General features: G+C 46.5%; 1 protein-coding gene across 2 annotated transcripts in view; it reads left to right on the top strand.

Moving 5' to 3' along the window:
* LOC138549874 (peroxiredoxin-2-like) overlaps positions 1-25,952 on the top strand; it is a 1,255,072-nt gene that overhangs the window by 681,204 nt on the left and 547,916 nt on the right. For both annotated transcript variants that reach the window (XM_069642369.1, XM_069642370.1), the window contains exon 6: positions 25,486-25,681. In XM_069642369.1, coding sequence (XP_069498470.1) covers positions 25,486-25,681 — 196 coding nt within the window. The remainder of the gene's footprint in view (positions 1-25,485; positions 25,682-25,952) is intronic.

The following is a 25,952-nucleotide window of genomic DNA, read 5'->3' on the forward strand; positions in this document are numbered from 1 at the left end:
GACTGTGGCCATTTTGACAAAATGGGCACCCATGGGTGCTTTACTGCAGCTGCAATTGCAGCCTGCGGTAGAAACACACAATGGTAGGAAAAAGTAAACCACTGCAACCAGCCATTAATTGTAGAAAGGGTAACATAGAAAAGGTTACATGAGAAACTAGACAAAGGGGTTACTAAGGGCCTCATTACAACCATGGCGGTCGGGGAGCTAAAGTACCGGTAAGCATGCCGGTACCGTAGTTTCCGGACCACCATACTACGTGCTCTGCTTGCGGGTGGCGTTTCACCCGCCAGTTTTTTCCTGGCGGGTGTAACGGCACCCGTGAGCAAAGCACATCGGATGCACCGGCACAACTCTGTATGTGCCGGTGCATCGGACCTCCCCATCCCCATTCAGCCCTATGGGGCAGAATGGAGATCTGGAGGCCCTTGATTCCGGCACCCGCAAATGGGCAATTACCGGGTCAGCCAAGCTCGGCATGATCCGGTTCTTGCCCATTTGCGGGTGCCAGAAAAAATGCAACTCTGGCGGCAGCCGTGCCCTTTATAAGGGCACGGCTACTGCCAGAGTTGTAATGAGGCCCTAAGTAACCCCTCCAACACCCTATTGTAAGATAATGTGTGCTGAGTCTAGAAAGTTAATATGTAAGTAGAGTAAATTTCACTTCACTGCTCTTGGAAACAGTAGTTTAACCAAAGGAAGGTATTTAAACCTTTGGGAAATCTGGAAGACTTCTCTGTGTCACTGCACTGAAGGTGCTGTGTGATACAATGTAAAAAGATGATGCCTATGGAGTTTGTCAGAGTCTCAAGTCAAAAGAAACACAGGGGCCAAATCACAGAACAATACATGAGAGAGTGGGAAAAAGGTCTCACTCACTCCAGGTTAGAAATTAAAAGTCCTAAAGTGCAGCAAAAAGTGCTGGGGGTCTCTAAGGTAGAAGGGAATTAGCACATTTCTGAGAATTTTCCATAACAAACAGCCTCTTTCTAAATGTACCTTCTTCTACTCTCTGCCCTTTCCAACTCATCCAGAACGAGACTTGTCCTGGGCCTCAAGCCCTGGGATCGTATCTCTCCAGCCCTGAATCTCTTCATTGGCCCCAGTGGCTGCAAATTATAGAATTCAAGACCCTTTGCATTGTCCACAAGGTTTTCTGGGGCGAGGGTCAAAAATATCTTCAACTCTCTCTCCGCAAATACCTTCCCTCTCAAGCACTTTGCTTCTCCGCCTCCAACTCCCTCAGGGTCAGTCGTTTCTCAAAGAAACGTGCTGGGGTAGATCTCTGTCTTTGACTGGGGCTTCCCTCTGGAACAGCCTACCTGCCACTTTGAAACTTGAGGGGAACCATCCTGGTTCCTCTTTGCTTCTGCCTTCTCTCCTCCTCTACCCTGTTGATCTGTTCTGCTTAGGCATCATGCACCTGGTTACCCTCTAATTTCAGGCCAGGTACTTGCCCACGCTGCCACGCACCCGCTCTGCCTCCTGGCAACCCTTGTACTTTGGGTTTGTATCTGTAACCCTACAGTCCCCCCCTTTCCCTGCACTTATCAGACACCCCCGGTCTGTACCTTTTACCTAGCCCTTGCCACTTGCTGACTGCACTACCATTTTTTATGCTCAGCACTTTTCACTTTCCCCCTCCCTCCCTGCACTTCCCCCTTCCCTCTCCCCTGCACTTGTGCATTCTTAGTGTCACTGAGCCTAGTAAGATTGTTGTTTTTGTTCTCCCTTATTCCCCTCCCTTGCCTCGTCTCGCTCTGAAACACATGTGTATGAGCGTGATACATATAAAATATCAATTATCAATATCACTGCTACCTGTTAGGGCCTGTTGTATTGCAATGGTTTTGTTCTCTGCTATTTATAAGAACCAGTGAATAGCCCCTCGGAATAAAGTTTTTGACACCCTTAGTATAATAATAATAATGTATTTCTTACATAGCGCTACACACCCATAGGTCTCAAAGCACTCAAATAACAGAAGACATTATTATCCCACAGAGTGGTACTCAATTTATCGACCTCAGTAGGATGAAAGACTGAATTGGCCATGTCAGGATGAATCCTGGGGCAGCAGTGTGATTGTTTCAGGCTTAAGGTACAATTGTCTATTGATCTGCATACAGCAACTAGCCAGCATGACACTTTTAAAAGGACCAGCGTATGACATGTGTAAGCACCCTATATAGGGGTTTCCCGACTGGTTTTTTGAAGGATCCCATCCCTCAACAAATGACAAACCTAGCTTAAAATGTTGACATCTTCTTTACAGTAAGCCTTTAACTCCGGGCGAAAGTCAAATACGCTGTGTTTATTCACCTTAGACCATGTCAAGAACTGTTCTTTTTCGCTAGGCATCATGTACTGAGTACCATATTGATAGGGAGCCGGGATCGGGCTTACAAAGTTTTGATTAGCTGCTGTGTTGAAAAGATGTAAAAAGAAGCCCTTTGAACCAGGAAAACAAAAAGTTTTTGGGAGTTTACTGAGTTTCATAGGTAGGAAGTTCAAGGAGACGATAAGATGAATAAAGTTACCACAAGCATTGATATGAGTTTAGCACCATGTGTGATGAGTTTCACTCTAATCGCTCCTTCACTAATTGTTGAGTATAAAGTAGTCATCGTACCCTTGGGCATTATGAGCAAAAAACGTTGTCACAAAGGTGCTAACAAAAACACTTACACACAAATCACCCTCAAACTCCCAACAGCTATCACCTGTTAAATGTCTGGCATACATGTAGTTTGGCTGGTGCATTATATCCTGCTGCCTGGCTTCCATGTGAAACACAATATAATCCTCACTTTTCTTTTGAGGTCTACTAGCTGTCATATAATATGGGTGCTCAGCCATGTTGACAACAGGCACTTGGCATACCGGGACAATTAACCAATTACACTTATTACTCGTGGGGTTACATTTCCTGCACTTGCGTGGGATAGTCATAATGTAGCTCAGACACAACAGAATGTTTAGATAAACATGCAACCTCGTAAAGGTGTGACATTGCAGACATTTTGAAGGTCTCTCCTTAAGCACAAGCGACAATGATACTGACAGCTGTGTTTTTAAACATTGTGACCATATTTTCAACAACTAAAATTAATAGAGGTTTTTAGCCCCTAAGAGGTTTTGTAGATTGGTTATACCATAAAGATGGTTGTCGTGATGTAGCTCATACAACGCGTTTTTGTTTTTATCGCCATACACCTCTGTTGAAGTACTGCATTTTGATGGATCTACCGAAATAGCACTCAAAGTAAGCCAACTGTCCAAAACGTACAGGTATATCCGTCAGAATACCCAGCTCTTTGTGGGATTTCATTCCTTCGTAATGTATATTGACATCTTTATAGTTCTGTGGTTCGATTAAACCTATGAGACTAGATGCCAGACACAGATTTAATGGTCCTTAATTGAAGTTTAATGGCCATCTGCTTTTAGATTTTATAATATGGCTATGAATGACTTTGCTCAAAGGTTTGTAAATTCCTAAGGAGCGAGGCCTGACAACTGCCTCAATGATTCTTAATGATGCAAAACGCATCATTTCGATTTTGCATGAGCCTCCTGAGATGTTCCTGAAATTGTAAAACACAGAAGACATCATGCATGAATTGCCTTGTAAATAAGGGGCCTAGTTAAACCATCAGCATCTATGCGTATCTACATGAAATCGTTGGGGGCCAACAGTTTCTAATATACGCCTGACTAGTGTTCCCAAGGACTGTAACTGATCCAAGTTTATAAATCTGAATTTCTCGTAAAACTCGGCGGCTATGAATGATTTATATTCCCATTGATACACACTCTTCCTAAATACACAGGCTGTGTGATTTGGGGTTGTGACATTGTTATACTGTGCATTAATGTTATGCATTCCTATCCCTGGATGCTGTGGGTTCTGGAACCTGGGGGTGGGATGTTTATGTTGGAACAGGAGGTTGTTGGGATTTGGAGCAGAACTGACTGGAGCTTGGAGTAGCTCTATGGATATCTTGTTTTAAATAAATTGGAAAGAGAATCCTTATCTTTACCTGGTAGTATCATCATTTACCTGGCGATGAGTGGACCCTGCAACAGCAGTCCCTGGCTGATTATGGTATTGTTGGCCCCCCTCCTGTGCCAACTGCTCTCCTGTGCCCAGAGACCGCCTTCGTCAGGCAGAGTGCCTCCAAAGAAGCTGGCACTTCGCTGTGTTGTCTGCTTGGCCAGTACTGCTCTGGTACTCGTTTTGTTTGCAAGGAACACTGGAGCCTCTCAGATTGGCCTCCGTTGCGGGACTAAAAGGTAACAGGGTGCTGCGCGGCGAAAGAACAGGAGGAGAGCAGGAAGTCTACCCTTCTGGTGGAAGGAAGGGTGAAGTATGCGCAATATTGGAAGGAACAACAAAAAGATCTGCAATTTTTGTTGGGCGCCCCCTGAAAGCCATAAAGTTCCACGCATTACAAACTGCTACCAGTGCGCAAGCAAGGTGCAAGCAGCGCAAGCCCAGTGTTGCTAGGTAACCAACCATGGAGGTGACCGTAAAGGACTGCTGTACAGGAATAGCGTGCAGCGTCCATTTTGTTTAGCGTGTTGCCTAGACTACCAAGTTCTCTCAAAGCTGAGAAAAGAAAGTGCTGACTGTCGTGCAAGGCGTTACGCTTCAGGTTATTGAAAGAACCAAAGCAGTATTGGGCAACAGAAATTGTGCTCCACGGGTGAGGTACTATTTTCTTTAATCCACAACTACACAAGGAGAGTATTGTAACTGCACATCAGTGTCTTTCCCAGGTGCCATGAAGGAAAATGGCAATGCCGGGGTGCCTGGTCCATCCTTTCATGCCCAGTCCTAGGTCAGTAAAGATTAAGTGGGCACAATGGAAGAATGTTTCCATTATGTGAGGGCTTCATGTGGTAATACCATATACAGTGACCGAAATGTGTCATTATTGATACATTCTTTGGGATATGAGGTGCAGCACATATATGAAACTTTGCCAGATATGAATCAGGAGAGTGAGGAGTCAGTTTCAAATGAAATTGATGCTGTCCTGCTGAAAATGGATTTTCTTTTATAACAACTTTATTTATTTATTTATTTTAGGTTACAGCGAAACAGAGCCATCTAGGCAAGATATAATTATGGTGTTAGAGTGCAGGAAGACGAGGAGTCTGTGGAGGAATACCTGACAGCTTTTCGCATTTGTCTCTATCATGCAAATTTGGTGACAAATTAGATGAATATATGAGAGACCAATTTATGATTCACTGCAGCAATGACAAAATACGAGGAGTTCTGGTTTAAAGACAAGCCCAGTTTGGATGAGGTGATAAGTATAGCAAACACGGTTGAACACTCTATGGCTTGTGCAGCTAAATTGGCAAAGAAGGAGGAGAAAACACCCACCTCTGAAGTGCTGAGAGTGGGCGAAGTGGCAAAAGGGAAAAAGAAGAAGCAGAAGAGAAGCGTCCAGCAAGCGACTCCTGACCCCAAGGGTGATAAAATAAAAGGGCAGAAAATAGAAGAACGATTATGTTTTAGATGTGCCAGTGCTACTCTTTTTGCTGGGTCTCCAGCATGTCCTGGAAGGAAGGTCATGTGTTCAAAATGTAAAAGATGGGGCAGTTACCTAAAGCTAAAGTAGTCCTTGAAATGCACGTAGCGGACAGGACGGCCCGAGCCTTAACATACACAAAGTAGTATTACTACCTGAACAGCAATAAGGCCAACTGTCTGCTCTTGCATAATATGAAGAAATATGGGGGGGCAAGAAGCCACAAGTAGCCAGGAAGGTCTTGCTCAGAAGCCCCGGATCTGGTGGCCTGTGGGCCCCAGAGATTGAGAGATACTGTCTGGCTGCTCAGCTCTCGGCAGCGTTCACGTGGCAAGCGGTCATTAACAAACCCCGATGCCTGACGTTGGAGGAAGACTGGAGCCGCTACCCACTGGAATCCCTTCCACAAATCACTTGGCCCAAGGGCCTTCCAGGCACTGGGCCTCTCATGTCAACCAGGAACATGGTGAACAGCTGGAAGCCAAGCGCCAGGAAGTGGAACTGCAAGAGCACAGTTGGCCCCCTATCCCTGATCTGGGAGAACCCTGACTTCACTCCGGGGATAGGGCAAGGGGTCTTCCCCAAATGGAAGGCAGACGACCAGAAGAGGCTGGCGGACTTCTTCGAAGGAGACACCTTACTTACTTTCGAGGACTGCAAAAGAAAATTTCAGGTCCCAGAAAGCGAGAGGTTCCGATATGCCCAAATTCGACACTGGCTGTTTCACGACCCAATGAGAACGTGAGGACACAGAGAACTCATGGCGCTGGAACAAACACTAACAGCAACCCCGCCCAGGGGGAAGATCTCAACCCTGTACAGGCTGCTAGACAGGGTTGACCCAAACTCGAAGGAGCCGTACATGGAACGGTGGAGCGGGATATTGGCAGAGAACTATACATGGCTAGTTGGAATCGCATTTGGGCAAGAATCCACAAGACCTTCAAGTGTGTCACAAACAAAGAGGGGGCTATCAAGGCCTGTTACAGGTGGTACATTACACCGGAAATCCTACATAAGGGCAACCCCGCCATACCGCCACACTGCTGGAGAAGCTGCACGGACACAGGAACCCTGTTCCACCTGCTCTGGACATGCCCGAAGGCGGAAAGATTTTGGCAGGAAGTCCTGGAACAGATCAGTCTCATCACGGGCCTAACAATCCTGTGGGATCCGGGAATCATCCTACTAGGTGACACAGGGGAGAGACAACTTCCGATGGCAGGCAATATGGCGGCTCTCTGCACGCACTTACTCCCTGCAGCCAAAATCTCAATCGCCAGGCTGTGGAAACTCCCGGAGGGCCCAGCGATCCCCGTGTGGTAAGTTAAATGCTGGGACATTGCAGCAGCTCAGAAAATCACAGCCCTCCGCTTCAGCGACAGAAGTAAGTTTAACAGCATTTGGTCCCCATTTCTAGTCTATTTAGAGAAATTTCCTGGGGTGGCCAGACAGCCGCCGTCTCTCAGCTGGCTGTCAAAAATTGACTAGTTCCCCCCAGTTAGTGACATTTGCTGCCTAGAGAAACGTCTTCATCGAAAGTACATGTGAACCAACGTCCGGAGAATACAGCGAACCCCACCCGGAATAACCCAGCAACACCCCCCCGGTTCCCGTTTGCCTTAGCAGAGACCAAGCTGTCTTTTGTTTGTTTACACGATACCTCAGTAACATGTCATTGAGAATGTTGAGCTTTTATTACCCATAAATGCCAGTAAAAAGTATTGTTGAAAAAAATAAAAGATGGGGCAGTTACACAAGCTGTTGAAAGAACTTTTCACTTGGGGGTGGGAGTAGAGTGTTGTAAATGACAGAGGGAGGGCAAAAATCCTGCAGAGAGGAGAATGAGGACCAGAGAGAAGTCATTTTGATTAGTATGGTAAAATGTGCTGATGAATCAAACTTATTGGAGTTCAATCAAATGTATATTGAATGTATATCAAAATGTTTGGGGGTGATCACATTTACAACCGCGTATATATACAATGTATAGAACATTCTTTTGGGGTTATTATAAAATGTATATACAATTCATATCAAATGTATATAAAATGGATTGGGTTCAATTACATTTATTGGGATTTGGGTAAATCTATCACATCTTTATATTAAACTCATTGGAATTATTTTCAAATGTATATAAACTGTATTTAAAATGTTTATGTTTTTGGGGGGATCACATTTATTGGGGTTCAATAAAATGTATAGGGGTTCAGATACATCTCTATCACACTACACTACAGCAGGGTTCTTATCACGGTTATATACAATTTATATAAAAATGTTTGGGGGGTTTATAAAATGTATAGGGCTTCAATCGAATTTATAGGGGTTCATGGCCATGTTAAAGGGCGGGCCACATGTCAACTGAAACGGTTGATGAAAGGTATGCCACTCTATTACTACTCCTCTATATTCTGATGCACAGTATTTAATGCCACTCTTTAAAGTTGGGAAAATCAGATGCTGGAGAGAAGCAGAAAATAATGTGTGCTCATTGCTGAATAAATCTACTTCTATGGCATCATATATGATTACAGAACAATTTTGTGATATAAGGAAACAATACATACCCAAGTTACTCATGTTTTGTGAATGTCTGCATTGAATATGTTTTCATTGTTGTGAAAAGGAATTTGTCTATGCTATAACAACAGCAATAAGAAAAATTGTAATTTGTGTAAATGTATGTGAACAGTTTTTAATTTTACTTTTGAAATGATTGTATCATTTTTTTCATATTTGTATGGTTTTCTGATGATTTACAAAAAAAACAATTGATTGATAGAATCGTAGTTTTGTGGATTGCCAATAATTGGCTATAGGCAATGGTTTGAGGTAAGGTGTACATAGTTGTAGATTTGGAGATTTTCAGTAAGCAATTTGGGGTTTTTGTCATATGTTTTGAAGCCAAATTTATTTTCCAGAAGTAACATTTGCCAATTTCTGTTTAACATGTTATAAATTACATGACTGTGTGGACTTAATGGTGTAGACATCTAATTGTATCGCTTTCCTTGATTGTTGTTGGATTTTTCCATTAGTTGCTAGCTTGATCTTAGCCAAACATTTGCCATTGCATTTGATCATGGTAGCCATATTTTCTGAATCTGACAGCTTCTAACAGCAATTTAACAGTCCCAATGGTGTGCATGGTAAATGGTATCAGATTAAATTCCTGCTCCAGTACTATTGTCAATGATATAATGGTGAGCCTCATGGTCACAATAGTACCACTGATGCTAAAGGCATTACGTCTGTATGTCTATGGATGATGGCAGTGGCAACAGTCTTTTCCTTACTAGCAACAAGACACTTGATGGTGGATTGATGCTGAATTAGAGATCCTTGACGGTTCTGGAACCAGTCTGAGGGTTCAGAAGCTCTAAGCAATAGTATGGTGCTCTAAAGTAGGGTTTGGACTGTCAGCTTTTACCATTGCATTCTTCTCTGAAGCCTCATTCATGAAAGTATTCTTTTGAAATTTTTGAGCTTTTGTATTATGACCTTTTGGATTGTGGTGATAAACCAAAGGTCTTGTGCTGGCCTGACTGTTTTCTGTGCTCATTGCTTTGCAAGGAGTACAGTTTACTCCCGTAATTAAGGCAGCAGCAGCAAACGCACCTTTAAGTGGGGGCACAACTTGTTAATTATTAGACCAGCACTCAGGAACACTCACTCTGCCACAATGACAAAAAGGCTTACAAGACTTTGACGAAAACTAAACTTGTCTGATGAAAACAAATAATGATCTCAGAAAGAAAGGTGTCCCCCATGAGTTCTTTCATCTTTGGCCACAAAAAAAGTATATAGCAGGAATCCTCAGGGGCGGGGCTTTGTGCTGATTTGTTTGGAGTATGCTGCTTTAGGAGCAGCGCATTGTCTCTTAAAGTGGCACTGATCTATGTTTTAGTAAAACCTTTTTCACATAGGAGAACATGGTATTTCTACTTGTAAATGTTTGTTTTGAGTTTCCAATCTATAAAAGACACAATACTTAAGAAATGTAATTCTAAAAGGTGAGCACATTGACATGTTTACATCAATGTACAAAGAGCTGTCACCTGGCCAAAAGTTCTGGAATTCACCTCTCCTCACCGGATTAGAGCTCCCTCTAAGAAGCTACCGAAATTATGATTTTTGAGATACAGGACAAGATATCATGACACATTTGACATGATCTTGGTCTCAAAAGATATAATTTGTTGATATTGACTGTCCATGGAACTGTCCAGGAAAAACACACTTTACCAATGAATGGGGATCAGACAACACCCTATGCTTGGACAACAAGTAATTAAATTACAAGCTATATATGTACAGTACACAAAGACAACTTCTACATTTAATATACAGTTATGTAGATGATCTGCTGTACTTGATGTGTGCAGTTTCCAAACGTTGCAAAAACAATGAAACATGTTACAATTTGTGTTACAAATAAATTAAATCATTTCAAGTTTAGTACACTTTTACTGTACTCTTTCAGCATATTCCTATGAGGAAGGGAACAAATAACAACAGCAAGGGTTCCAGGCTGCTCTCTATAAAATCAAAGAGCATTTTGGGAACATAAGAATGACTACAGTTCTTTACATTTGGCAAACAAGTCTGATGATAAAAGGTTTGCATGCTTGAATCACAAAGTATATAATGCACACTGGGCTTGGATCCCATTTAATTTGTCAAAACCCTAACATTAATAAAATGTGTAACATTGATCCATTCACTAATCTGGACAGGGTTTTAGGATTAGAATGTGAGGATAGCATAGCTTCAACATCATGCACCCCACTGGAGTCCAAGGTCAGTCTACAGGTAATGTTTCCTTTCCATGCACAAAATGTAAGCCAGGTCTCAGAGTAAGGATGGCACTTCATGCTCTGTTCCAAAATTCTGAGACATCCTAAGAAAACATGTATATACATATATATACACACATAGGACCTCATTACGACTCAGGCGGTAAGGGGTTTACGGCGGCGTAAACAGCGCCGACCCTTACCGCCTGATTCCGAGGTCCCTTAGCGCCATGGAGGTTTTAACTCCTGCTTTTAGCAGGTGTTAAAATCCATGGCGCTAAGGGACCTTGATGTTAATTACGCCACCGTAATTTACGGTGGCGTAATTAACGCCTTCCCCACTCCCAAATGGGAATGGGGAAGGGTAAATGGGGATAGGGGACTTACCGCCCCGCCAACCTCGGAATGGGGCGGTAAGTCCGCCAACCACCATGGCGTAAACGTAGTTTACGCCATGGTGGTAAAGGTACGACCCAGGCGGTAACTTACCGCCTGGGTCGTAATGAGGCCCATAGTGTGGAAGCCTATAGGAACGTCCAATCATGTTATGGAAAAACACATAACACAGATCTGACAGAAATGGCACTTTTGGATAACTGATACTGTATCCAATAATGCACAAGTTCCACAAGATGGCTTGTCCAGTACATATGTTGCAATATTTAATATATAATCAACTGATCAAAAATGCAAATTGGCAATAAGGTGTAAAATGTAAAATGCTCTACAGAAAACTGAATGCATTATATATGTGCAATACCGCAACATTGAAAAGTGCTTTGTGCATACATTTAAATCTGCCACATGGTATATAAAAGCCTGTAGCAACAACCAATTGTATTATGGAGAAACACATAACACAAGCCTGATAAAAATAGCTCCTTTGGATAGCTAATGCTATATCTCATAATGCAAGAGCTCCATAGAGTAAAATGTCAAGTTCAGATGTTATTATATGAAAACAATTGATCAACAGTGGATATTGAATATATATCAACAGTATACTAATCTCTAACTTGATGACCAATGTGAGCATAACATAGAGCCTGTACATAAGTTTCCCTCAAAACAAACAGATCTGGGGTGGCGCTGTGCAGCAGCCCAAGATGGCTGCTTAGCCTTTGAGCTCTGTGTGGCTCCGGCATATATTCGCCTGCATCTGCGATCATCGTCGCTTTGTACACTCCTGTTACAGCTGGGCAGCTGCCCCTTTGTTTTAGGCTGTACCTGGCAAAATTCCGGCCTGATTTGGACGATGGGAGGCCATCCGCGGGCCCCCTTCGGTGGAGGCCTACTGACCTGCTGGGGCTGCGGGTGCGCCTGGCCCCCACCCCCTCCTCCTCGAGTTCCTGCACGCTCGATCGGCTGTGGAGCACCAGACCTGCCGCCCAATTGCTCCGCCTCTCCCCCCGGGGGCCCCGTAGAGCTATCCGTGGCCCGATCGGGGAGCTGGGTCTGAGCCATCAGCCACGGCGGTCCCCTCCTGGGACACTCCGCTGCACGAACACTCGGCTGCCGGGGCCATCACGGGAGCACGCCCCGGCCCCTATGGGTGCCTCTGGGGCTGGAGCCCTCATCACTGGGCCGCGTGGGGTGGCCAGGCTGCAGCCCGGCCGTTATGACAGACCTGGGAGTATGAGCGGGCGCGGAGGACCACGCTAATAAGGTGAGGAGCGGAGGTGGGACGGGTTCTGAGGAAATCATGGCGTCCCCGGCCTCCGCTCGGCCTGCTGTCCTACCTACCTGATCCGGGCCATAAACCCCAGCCTACATGCTCTGGAGGGTGGGCCGCGTGGAGCCCCTCTTGTCACGCCTGACTCGCCCGCGTCACCCGTCTCTGAAGCAAAGGCTGCACCATAACCCTTCCTGCAGCTCAACATCCACAGCCTGGAGGCCCCTGTGAGCACTGAGCACCTGGTCTTATTCTGCCCCTTCTCTGTAGTGACTGGGCTTCTGGTAGTGAGTGACCTGTCGGGCTGGTCCCACGCCTCTCATCTATCTAGGCGAGTGCCTCCAACTACACAGCTACTGCACCTACTTGGCATCTGCTGACCCCTGTGGCCTGGCGCCCTCCATCTTATGTCCCCCGGAGCGGCCTCATGTTCTCAATCCGCCAGCGGTCACCTTGCCTTTGCTGCTGCCAGAGCCTACCCACATTTCTGTCGCAGTAATACTACCTGCAGTCCAGCGGCCCCCCAGTCCTCTGGCCATTCACCCTCCTCCAGTGGCTGCGCCTCTGGCCCTCGCTGCCACTGGGGCTGACCCAGCAATGCCAAACAAGTCCAGGGGGACCTCCAATGGGGGAGCCATGGATAGATTCACCAAAGCTGTTCCGAAGGGAGAGGTGGGTCATGCATCGTCCTTGCAGGAGGAGCCTTAGGCTGACCTTCACCCCAGTGCAACGGCCCCTGACCTGACGACTCTCATGGAATCTACGGCCAAAAATGTTGCCTCCTTTCACGAGAAGCTGGATGACATCAATGCTTACGTCACCTCCTTAAAAACAAGGGTTGATCAGGATGGGACCAGAATCACTGACGCCGAAAACAGGATATCAGCGAATGAGATACATGTACTGCAGAATACTGTCGCTTCATTGTCGCGCGAGTGAAGAGTGTGAGAGAAAAGTGCGATGACCTCGAATCGCGCTCTCGCAGAAACAACCTGCTTATTATAGGGGTCCCCGAGAATGCCCTCAAGGGGTGCATGGAGGATGCTGTAGAAGCCTTACTCAAAGACTTGCTAGGCAACCCGGCTCTGTCACCATATTTTACAGTTGAACAAGCCCACCGAGCCCTGTCACCACATCCCAAGGCCCATCATAACCAGGATCCTCAATTACCGGGACAGAGACCTCATCCTCCGATTATCACGTGAGAAGGGAGACCTGCGCCTTGAGTCCCACACTATTAGGATTTTCCCTGACTTCTCGATTGCAGTACAGCAGGAGAGGCGCCAGTTTATTGGAGTCAAGAAACTGCTTAGGGAACGCAATGTCCCGTACGCCATCCTATTCCCGGCACGTCTCAAAATTACACACAATGGCAGACTATACTTCTTCACCGTCCCGGAAGAAGCGGTGAAATTCATCGAAGTGCACATACCACTCCACAACCCAGCGGGGGCCCTTGTCAACGATGATTGACCCAGTGAGATATGGCCTGATGTGAACTAACCCATCCAGGAAATCCGAGATTCGGAATGTGTTAATGGTAATAGTGTACTGCAAACTCAACGAACCAGGTTCCCCCTGCACTCGGCCGGACTGCGGATTGACCCGGGTGTGACGGACATTGCTCTGCTTTACCACATGGGGCGCTGTACTGGTCATGTGCCCTAGATATCTCTTCAGTGTCATTCCGCCGGCAATGGCCAGCCAGCTTTGGGGATCTGACATAGGGTCCGCCTATCGCAGAACTTACATCTGACAGCTCTTGCTCTCCTACGTGACACTTGAAGAGCCACCCACACGGCAACAGTACACCTCACTGCAATTGCAAAGCTTATGTTTTGTTGGCTGTCACTGCTTTTGGACCCTTGCTGGGCACTGTTAGGGGCTTATCCCTGTTGGATTTCGCCCTCCAACATCTACATCTCAGGGAGGATCGGATTGGTGGGTGACACCTACATGGAGGGGTGGGGGATCTCCACTGCAAGTTGGGGGTGGGCAGTGAGGGTGGGGGGTGGGATTGTTGGGGTTTGGGGAAAAGTTATGACAAAAGGCAGAGGCGGATTGGCTGACCGCATGACATCGGGGCACCTGCATTGGAGAGGGCTCCGCCCTACATTTAGACTACGACTACAGTGGTGGGATGCGCACTAGATTTCTGTAATGTCTATAACTGTAATGTCCAGGACCATTCGGGGACTGGGTAACTGTACCAAGGCTTGGGTACTCAGGGCATGTGTCAGCGGTAATGGGGGCAAAACATTATTTTTGCAGGAAACGCACGCCACAGGCTCTCTATTTCAGGGCATGTTATCTAGATCATTACAATGCCGGTAACGGTGATGTCCTGGAATGTGCGGGGCCTGAGTAATTACACCAAGGCTCATAAAATGATGGCATACGCCAGCAGGCATGGCTGCAAGGTACTGCTCCTGCAGGAGACGCATTCACTGGGCACTTAAGTTTGTTCTCCACAAGAGCTATATAGACCCCGAAGGAAGATACATTGTGTTGCAATGCGCCATAGCCAACAGGGATTATCTGCTGGTGAATACCTATGGCCCTAATGTTGATTCTCCTGAATTTATTGACCAGGTGGTGTCCATACTGCTGGGGTACGTGGGAGTGCAGATCATCTGGGGTGGAGATATGAACTTCATACTTGACACTATGATGCAAAGTACTGGCACGGGCTCTAGGCCCCAACCTGCGCAGAGCGTAGACTACTGACCCACAGCGCGACACTTGACGTTCACGATGCATGGAGGGCACTGCACCCTCAATCGCAGGAGTTTAATTACTACTCATCGGTGCGTGACAGTTCCTCCAGGATCGACATGTTCCTATTGTCTGGTCCTATGCTAGACAGGGTAGTGGAAACACGCATACTGGCGCGCACACTATCTGATCACTCACCGATTTGGATGACCCTGGAATTGGGAATTCCTGCTCCTACCATCAATACATGGCGATTCAAATCGGCCGCTCTGCAGGACATTGTATTTAAGGTAGATATCCTTGCTGACATCCAGTCGTACTTTGAGCACAATACGCCACAGTCCACCACCCTGGGGTTCCGCTGGGATGCTTTCAAAGCCTTCATCAGGGACGCGTCCATCTCTAGGGAGTCGGGAGTCCTCAAAACTATAAGAGCTGCGCTGTCTCAGACTGAAACTAAACTACGGGACCTGGAGCGAGCCCACCCGGCTTCGATTGACCCAGATGTCCTCTCCCAGATCAGCGAGGAGCTCAAAATCTTTAATGAGCAGGCCAATCGGGAAGTCCAGTATTTCAGCCGCCCACAGGTCGCGAGGAAATACGCCGAGGGTGACAGACCCAGCAAAATCCTTGAAGTCTTCACAGGCTTCTACTCTGACCTATACTCTCAACCCCCCGAGCATGCTGATTCTCAGATGCAGGAGCTCTTGGAGCAGATTCCCACCACTATTGTCTCACCCGCAACGAGAGACCAATTAGATTCCCCCGTTACATTGAATGAAATAGTGGAGGCTATATCTAGTCTCCCTAAAGGAAAGGTCCTGACGGGCTAACGGCTGAATTATATCAGGAACATGTGGCTATATTGGCCCCAAAACTACTCAGGGTATGGAATGAGTCGCTCCAGTTAGGATCCCTCCCCCTGACATTACGCAAGGCCGTTATTACGGTCCTACTCAAGCCTGGTAAGCCTAGCGATGACTGTGGATCATACCGGCCTCTTTCACTAATGAACTTGGATACGAACATTTTTGCCAAGGTGATCGCTAACCGCTTCCTACCTGTTATGTCATATATGGTGCATGATGACCAGTCAGGCTTTGTGCCCGGGAGATCCACGTCACATAATATCAGAAGGCTTCTTAACGTTATGGCACTTATCGATCAGGAGGTGAGTGCAGTTGCGGTCACCCTGGATGCTCAGAAGGCCTTTGACATGGTGTCCTGGAAGTACATGTGGCTCGTTCTTGAGACCATGGGCGTTGGGCCTAGGATGATTGCATACATCAAGCTGCTATACACTTCCCTGGTTGCCAGGGTCCGTGTCAATTCTCAAACGTCCGCTCTGTTCCCCCTCTTCAGAGGCACCCGACAGGGATTCCCGTTCTCCCCGATCCTATTCGCCCTGGCCATCGAGCCCATGGCAGACTATGTCAGGGAATGCCACTCACGCAAAGGGATACGACTACAGGATATCCCCGAAATTATCTCACTCTACGCAGACGACGTAATGTTGTTCGTCAGAGACCCTAATGTCCACCTTGACCCAATCTTGCGCGATATCACCCGCACTGGCACATACTCTGGTTTCACTATCAATTATACTAAATCCGAACTCTTCCCTCTCACAAGCTCCACTGTACAACCTGCGATCGAATATCCGCTCCGTTGGTCCCCTGACAGGATTAAATACCTGGGAGTCCAGGTGTCCCGGACCAGAGACACTCTCTTAGCTAACAACTAGAAAAACTAGAAACAAAGATAGCGCGCTGGCGCTCTCTCCCGTTGTCATTGGCAGGGAGATTGTCACTGGTAAAAATGATATTGCTCCCTAAGCTGCTGTACATATTCACAAATGTCCCTATATGGCCCGGCAAGAAGTACTTTGCAGATTTACACAAGCTGTGTGCTCAGTTTCTATGGCACTCGGGAGCCGTGCGAAAAAAATGGCGTGATATGGCGCTTCCCTACAAAAAAGGTGGGTTCACTGCCCCTGACCTAATGCCAAACTGGACTACAGCGCAGGCACAGTTTGCCACTTACTGGTACCCTGCCCCCCCCCCCTCACCCGCATGTCAAGCTGGAAGCCCTCGCTCTTTCGGGCACCAATATAATGTCTTTAATTCTACACCAACGATATGAGCCGGACTCACCCATAGACCCGGTTCAAACCACTTTACTGGCCTGGGGGCGGATATTCGCTGCAGGTGTGGAGGTACAGCCATACTATAAGTGGCTTCCCGCCTGGCTATTCCCCGGGTTGGAACCCACAAGCGACACTGGCAGACCCTGGGATAACATGCCCTAACTGACTTCTACCCAGATGGCCTATTCATAACACCGCAGACTTGGAAACCGGGCCACTCGGGATCACCGATGGAACTGCTACAATACTACACACTCCGCGCTGCCTTTCGTGGCGCTTGGCCTGAGTTCCCCAACAAACCCACTGATTCTCCTGGGATTTCCTACATCGCCAACTCTGGCGGTGTCTGTGGGGTGGTGTCTTCAATATACAAACTCCTCCTCGCTGCTGCCCCATCACAGCCTTCCAGGGCTCGGGAGGTAGAACTCACGGACCAGCTGTGGGGGAAAATGTGCTCCCACACCAATAAAGTCTCCCTGAACTTTCAATATTGTACCATCCAGTATAAACTGTTAAACAGGCTATTCTACACCCCGCGCAGGATCTCTGGGTTTGTCCGTTCTGACCCACGGCTCTGTCCTCGCTGCGGTGCAGAGGACGCGGGCCATCTGCATATGTTCTGGGACTGCCCGAAGTTAGCTGCATTCTGGGATGAGATCCTAAAAACTCTCTCTGAGATCTGTGATGCTGTCATTGAACCTGACCCCCTGGGGGTACTGTTTGGTGCATGGGGTGCTGAGGAAGCCAGAGGGGCGGCTAAATTCCTAAATGTAGGCTGTATAATTGCTAAAAAGTGTGTTCTGCAGACTGGAAGTGCTCTAGCCCCCCCCCCCAGCTTCCAGAAATGGCTGAATCTATTGACATGGTCTCGGAACCGTGAGGAGGAATACCTCAGCACCCTCCCGGCCCTGTCCCAGCCTAAAAACATCTGGTCTACCTTCAACAGTTATCTTAACGGCCTGAATACCTCTTCTTCAGCGGACAACTCACCATAAACATCTCTGTTATGCGCCACAGGGCCGGATGCTCTGTGCTGCTGTATTCTCTTCTAGGCTATCTCTCACCGTTTATATGTACCACTGTACTTTATTGCTTATGCATTTTTGTCATACTTGGTTGCTCTGATGTGTGTGTATGCTATTTGCCTCTGCCAATAAAAATAAAAGTTTAAAAAAACAAAAAAACAAACAGATCTAAAATATAGAAAAAAGAGAAATATCTAAGTTCCCATGTATAAAAATAAATTAAAAAAGAAAAGAAAGGCATTTGACAGGGTGGCCTGGGATTTCTTGGAAATGGTTTTAGTCTGGATAGTCTTGGGACCGAGGCTACGCCGTGCCATTAAGGCAATACACTCGTCTCCAAAGACCTCTGTGGCAGTGAATGGTGGCTACTCTAGGTGGTTTGCATTGGAGAGAGGGACGAGCAGGGCTGTCCTCTGTCTGCAATACTACTTGTCCTGTCCCTTGAACCACTTGCACAGAAATTGAGGCTCGATAAAAGGTTGGAGGGAATTAGAGTAGGGGAGCAAGAATACAAACTGGGCCTATACGCTGATAATATTTTCCTGCACATAACCTACCCTCTGAGTTCCTTCTTTGCCGCGATAGAAATAATTGAGGAATATGGTCAACTGGCGGGTCTCAAGATTAATACGGGGAAATCGGTCCTACTCCCGATTGAAAAGAGCAGGGATTCTGAAGTGGAGCGATTCACACCCTAGGGATGAAGGTTAGTCTTAATAAGCTTTGATACCTGGGCATCAATGTTACCCGAGAACTGGGAGATCTATATGAAGCTAACTTCCCCTCATTATCACTTACTATAGAAAGTGACATTGAAAGATGGTCTAGACTCACTATCTCTTGGATGGGCCGTCTGAACACCATCAAGATGGTAATCCTACCAAAGTTGCTCTTTTTATTCTAGATGCTCCCCATTCGATTGCCCAAAGAATACTTCCTTGCTTCCAAGAAAACCCTCCTTACTTTCCTATGGCAAAACAAGAAGCCCAGGGTCCCCAGAACTTTGCTCCATCTCCGAAAAGACAATGATGGGGTGGGCCTCCCAGAATTAGAACTGTACTATATGCCCAATTGCGAGTGCTAGTTCCACACCTCAGACAGCAGGTAGACCTGCAGTGGGTAGGCTTAGATAATCATCACCTCCGCCCATCCAACGTAGGAGAATGGCTCTGGGTGCCTGGACCCCAATTGCTAAATAGAATTAAGAATCACCCTATCCTCGGAACCATATGGGCAGCGTGGAAACCAAATAAAGGGATGAAAGGGATCATGACCTGGCCCTCCGCCTTAGGACATCTATGGGTACCAGGGATTCAGGACGCCATCCCAGACCCGGGGAGTTTCCAATCATGGTATGAGGCAGGGCTCGAAAGGGCTGGGCAACTGTGGAGAAATGAGACCTTCATCACCATCCAGGATCTCGAGGCAGCTCTGTGTATAGGCCCGTTCCCAGTGTTCCAATATTTGAAGATAAAAGGTGTCATGACCCGAAAGGCATGGAAAGATGAGTTACAGAGTGACCTCACCCCATTTGAAAAAATCCTTGATACCTGCACAGGCTCCAGTGGCCTTATAAGTGCGACGTACATGGCACTAGTAGAGGTCGACACAGCCCTCTCAGTCATACTGAAGAACAAATGGGAAGCAGATCTGGGAAGGCACCTCTCCCAGAAGATGTGGTTCCAGATATGTAGGAGGACTACGAAAACATCTATCTCTTGTCAGTATAAATTGTATGGCGTTAAATTATTGTATAGATGGCAGTTTGACCCGTTCAGATTGGCCAGGATGTATCAAGATGTAAGCCCATACTGCTGGCGCGGTTGCGGGCAGAAGGCAGACTACTGGCAAATGTGGTGGGATTGCAGGGGGGTCCAAGCATATTGGGATGAATTGCTCAGCTGGATTAGAGTTATATGAGGAGGAGAGGGAGAAACAGCCGCTCATGATCTTACTTGGCTTGGTTGAGACGGAAGAGGCGGTCGTTAAGGTACATAAAATGATACATGGACTCATGCTGGCATCAAGGGCCTGTCTCACAACAGTTTGGAAAAGGGCAAGCCTGCGTACTAAAGCTGAATGGATCGGTGTCTCCCGAAACATATTCAGAATGGACAATTTGACTGCTGCGCTCCATGGGGACCGAACCTCCATCGATAATGAATGGTTAGAATTTCGTGCCAAATATATCACATGAAGGAACGTGTGTGCGATATGGCAACGTGTAATGGATAATTTTCCCCTTTCCCTCCTTCTCTCCTCACTCCTCCTAATGCCTAGTCCTCTTCACTATCCTGACCCCCACTCCTCCAGTTACCCTCCTTCCTTCTCTCACCGCCCTAACCTTCTTTATCCCCCCACTGCCAACCACTTTGCCCTCATAAACACTTCTCTCTGGAACGCCAGATCCATCTGTAATAAAACTGCAGCTACCCTTGATTTATTCTTTCACCTCAACCTTCATTTCCTCTGTCTTCCTGAAACCTGGATTCCCCCTCATAACACCTCTGTCCCTGCCTCCTTGACGACCTCTTCTTCCTCCTTCATTCACTCCCCCCGCCCCTCAGGCCGTGGTGGAGGCTTTGGTCTCCTGTACCACCCCAAATACATCTCCTCCTCTTCTTCTCCAACTCTCCCCTCTTTCCCTTCCTTTGAATTCCTCTACAAGTCCTTCTCCTCTCCCCACCCTATTTCCTTCCTGATCATCTATTGTCCCCCTGCCCCCCTCACTTCCTTCTATGAAGACCTGGATCACCTCCTCCCACTTATCTCTCCCTCCACCTCTCCTCTATCTGTACTTGGTGACTGTAATATCCATCTTCCTCCGCCCCCTCAATCTTCTCCCCTCCTCTCCATCCTCAACTACTACCTCCTCTCCCCCTTCCCTCAGCCCCTACTCACTCCTCTGGCTCCACTCTTGACCTCATCTTCAATTCCTCCTACCCCTCCTCCCCTGTCTCTTCTCTTCCTGTTTATCTCTCAGACCATGCCTTACTCTCATTCTCCCTTTCTCCTCTCTCACACTCCACTACTGCTAATCCCTCCCCTCCAATCTATTCGCGTCGTGACCTTCGTGACTTTGACGCTACCCTCTTTTCCGACACCTGTGCAGCTTCACTTCCAACTCCCCATGACTTTGCTCTACTCTCTGCGGACGATGCTCTCTCTTCCCTTTCCTCTTCTATCTCCACTGCCCTAGATCAACTTTACCCTCTTTCTCTCTTTCGTCCTACTCGGAAGCCTTCTCAACCCTGGCTCACCTCCCATCTCTGTTCTATGCGGCGCCTTCTCCAGCGGTTAGAGAGACTCTGGCTCAAAACTCCCTCGCTTTCTAATCAAACCTCTTACTTTTCTTACCACGCACTTTACAACTCTTGTCTTGCAGCGGCCAAATCCTCCTACTACTCTAACCTTCTCCAGTCTCAAGCCTCCCACCCGCGACGGATTTTTCAAACTCTCTCCCGTCTTCTCTCTCCTCCTACTCCTGATCTCACAACCAATTCCACACTCTCTCCTTCTGACTTTACCAACTTCTTCTCCTCCAAAATACTCACACTCTGGCAAAAAATTAAATCCCTCTCTGACTCCCCCTCTCCTCCTCCCCCCTCTCCTCCCTCTTCTACTATGTCCATCTTCTCACCTGTTTCCCCTTCTGAAGTCTCCTCCCTTCTATCCAAAGCCCACCCCACATCCGCCCCCTCTGAGCCTCTCCCCTCTGTTCTTATTCCCAAGATCTACCCTCTTCTTATCCCTTACCTTACCACCTTCTTCAACTCCTGCTTCTCCTCATCTACCTTTCCCGCTGCTTTCAAACAAGCAACGATTATTCCTATTCTTAAGAAACCTTCTGCCGATCCACTTCTCGCTGCTAACTACACACCTATCTCTCTTCTACCTTTCCTTTCTAAGCTTCTTGAACGCCTTGCCTACTCTCAACTCTCATCCTTTGTTACTTCTTCCTCTCTCCTTCCTCCCTTCCAATCTGGCTTCCGTCCCAAACATTCCACTGAAACTGCTCTCACCTCTATCCTTAACTCACTCCTCGCTGCTCGACATGCCAAGCAATCCTCTATCCTTATTCTACTTGATCTCTCTGCAGCTTTTGACACTGTCGATCACCCGCTCCTGCTCCATTCGCTTTCCTCCTTCGGGTTTAAAGGCCCTGTTCTAAAATGGTTATCCTACTACCTCTCCTCCCGTTCCTTTGCAGTATCCTGGGGAGGCCAGTCCTCTCCTTCCTTTCCTCTTATCTACGGTGTTCCTCAAAGCCCTTTCCTTTTCTCTCTTTACTCCTCCCTCATTGCCCCTGTCATCTCCTCATTTGGCATTTCCCACCACTTCCATGCTGACGATACTCAACTCTTTCTTTCTTTCTCCTACTTCTCGCCTAATCTCCACCTTAAGCTCTCCTCCTGCCTCACTGTTATCAAGAACTGGATGTCCTCCCGCTTTCTCTCTCTTAACACCGATAAAACCAAAGTCCTTTTCTTCCCCTCTAATTCTCTTCCCCTCCCTCTTCTCCCCCTTTCATTCACTTTCCTCCCTCCAATCTCCATATCTCCCCCCAAGCTCGTAATCTAGGCGTGCTTTTTGACTCCTCTCTCACCTTCTCACAACATATTTCACTCAGCTCCCGCACCTGCCAATACCACCTATATAATATATGCAAAATCCGTCCCTCCCTCACATTCCACGCCACTAAACTCCTAATTTCCTCTCTCATCTTTTCCCGCCTCTTCTACTGCTCTCCTCTAATCTTTGAACTTCCTGCATCACTGCTTGCCCCTCTTAAATCCATGTACCACTCTGCTGTTCGAACACTCTGTCTCCTTACCCCCCGTGACTCCATCTCTTCCTCGCTCTCTCACCTTGGCTGGCTACCCTTCCACTTACAACTAAAATTTTACTTTCTCTGCCTTGTCTTCAAATCCCCCCATGGTCTTGCTCCCCCTTATCTCTCCTCCCTTCTCTCCTTCTACTCCCCCTCCTGCTCCCTTAGTTCCGCTGACCATTTCCTTCTCTCTGTACCTCCTTCCCCCTGCGCTTCCTCCCGTTTCCGCTCCATCCAACTCCTTGCACCTCCCCACTGGAACTCACTCCCTCTTACAATACGCTCTACCACGACCTTCCCCTCATTTCGCACTTCCCTTAAATCCCTCCTCCTCCATTCTCGCCCTTGAAAGCTTCCCCTCTGCCCTCTCCACTTCCCCTCCTCCCCCTCCCTGATTCCTCTCTCCCCTCTCCTACTCCTCTTTCTCTCCCTTCCATTTTCCCTCGCCCTGTCCATCTCCTACTCTCCCACTCCTCTCCCCACTCGCCTTTCCACCCCCCTCAGTTAATTGCTCTTTGCACTGTTTTGTTGAATGATTCAAGATGTACATTTTGCTCCCATTGTTAAGTGTTGTTGTTATTTTGTATTCTGTTGTTCCATTGTACAGCGCCTTGGTGTAAAGCGCTCTATAAATAAATCAATAAATCAATCATTCAATCAATAATTTGATGATCTGCTGACAATGCCCACAAAGAGTTATAATGTACTGTTATGTGCCTCTGTTTAATCTAATGGTTAAGCCAAAGAACTTTATCGCCAGACAATGGGAAACTTCGACTTCACCTACAGTGATATGGGAAGGGGTAGGGGGTGGGAATCTGGGGATATTAGTTATTATAAGTGATAATGTAACATGCCTTTTATATGGTTGACATCGGGTGTTATGGTCTCAGCATTTTCATTCTTCATGTCAAGTTTCACAAATATGTTTTTATTGAAAATTGAAACATCCCTTTGAAAAATCAATAAAATTTAATTTGAAAAAAAAAAAGAAATATGACCCGATCACCCTCTCTAGGATGTTTCCAGATGTCCCAGTGTGTTGGCATGGATGTGGTGGAAAAGCTGACTATTGGCACATGTGGTGGAAATGTAAAAAAAAGTCCAAATGTACTGGTCTGAAGTGCTTAGTTGGCTCAGAGAGGTGGGGGAGGGGAATTAACCGCAGGACCCAATCTTGTTAATTTTTGGTCTGCAACAAAGGGATGAGCACTGGGAGAAATTACCAGATTTGTCACATTCCCTACTGTTGGCAGCTAGAGCGACGCGAGCCAGGACTTGGAAAAGAGCAGCCCTTCCAACGAGAAGAGAATGGGTGGAAGTGGCCAAGGACATCTACTTTATGGATATACTAACGGCTTCAATACAGTGCTCAAGTGCGCAGATAGAGTCCGACAGGCTGCAATTCATGGAGGTGATGGTCCACACGGAGGACACGACTAGAGGGTAACTTGGTCTCTCCACTCGGCCCGAAATCAGTCTTAGTATAGAACTCATTGCACAGGACTCAGGAGAGTCGACTAAACATCGACGGTCATAAGCCCGGTTGGTGCTGCCCAAAGAGGAGATTCTTTTAAAGCAGACCTTGTGTCCAGAGAAAAGGCCCTATGGGGGAGGAGGTTGGGGAGGTGAAAGCATCAGAGATCTATGGCTTCTTTATTTTTCTTTTTGAAGTGGTTACGGGCATGTGCCCAATGTTTATTATATGCATAAGCTCTTTGTTGCCTTGAAAAACCAATAAAAATTGAATTAAAAAAAATATATATATGTATACATTCTAAATGTTTCAGTGAGTATATAACAAACCATCACCGGATTTCCTAAATAGTATTCTGTAAATAGCAATCCATCAGATGACCCCCATTGGAATCAATATCATGCCTGGATAGATACAGAAACTAGCTAAACATCCAGAACAAATTCAGAAAGTGTGCATGAGAGAAAAATCGGGTTGGTCCCACAAAGATCAATAATTATACAAGGTAGATATAAGTAAAATATAAATGTAGCAAAGTGGAGAGAAAACAGAAAAAAACAGAAAAAAGAGCAAGTCAAACCATAACAAAATAGAAAAAGGAGGGCCAAGATGGACACTGTAGGCCACACCTTTCTAATCTACTCAAAAGACCATCTAGATGGTAACTCATGTGCCCAAAAAACAGTATAATTCCTCGTCCAGGTTATGTCCCCTTGTTTTTTTTGTTTCCAAGTCCAATATACATTTGGTTTCTAATTGTCTTAATTGGAGTTCTCGATTTCCTCCTCTTGGTCATTGAGGGACAGAATGTATGCCAAAAAATACAAACCCAACCAATTTGCCGATGTAAGCATATATATATGTGTGTGTGTGTCTGTGTGTGTGTGTATATGTAGGAGTTGATGGATGCCATGTCATCGTTTCATTATGAGGTGAGAAACACATTCTATGTGTGATCATACACAGAAATGCCACAATCCTCACCCAAATCAAAACATAAACTGTCTAGGTCGTGAGAGAGTACCTTTAGAGTGTCTGTTCTTCACCCTGGAGGGTCAATGATATCCTATGTCCACCTTGACCCAATCTTGCGCGATATCACCCGCACTGGCACATACTCTGGTTTCACTATCAATTATACTAAATCCGCATGAGGAGCACACCTTGACTGTTTCGATACCGAAAACAGTGAAAACCCTGCCTCTCTTATTTATGTCCTTTGCAAATCCACATGACAGATGAAACCAAACTTTCTTTTTATCAATTTTTAGAAGTTCCTGTGTGCGTGTCTTTTGATCTGCCAAAGACAGATCGGCCAAAGAAGCTGCCATCAAAAGAACAAGAAGAATTTGACTCTGGGGATAAGGATCAGGCTGGCTTAAAAAGAAGGATATGCTGTGAAGCCTTGTCACTCCCTAATGTGAACACAAATTTGAACCAAAAAGAGACTCGCACTCATTTGGAAAGGTAAAACATAGATATTTTTCAAATTTGTACAGTCTATTTATATTTATTTTGAATTTGCAACATGCCTCTTTGCATGTCTGCTGAGTGGGGCACTTCTGTAGATAAAGGAATATAATGTTTTAAAGGGGAGGCAAAAGGAAAGAATTTGGGGAGCTAGGATAAAGTGATAAAGGTTCTACAATGCCAGTGAAGTCTGAGTTCAAAATTCGAGTTTTGAGTTTTTCATGACCACCCAAATGATGCAGCAGCGGTAAGAGGCAGTACACAAGGA

Source organism: Ambystoma mexicanum, chromosome 1q, assembly GCF_040938575.1.
Source record: "Ambystoma mexicanum isolate Mex_15411 chromosome 1q, UKY_AmexF1_1, whole genome shotgun sequence".
NCBI classification, from domain to species: Eukaryota; Metazoa; Chordata; class Amphibia; order Caudata; family Ambystomatidae; genus Ambystoma; species Ambystoma mexicanum.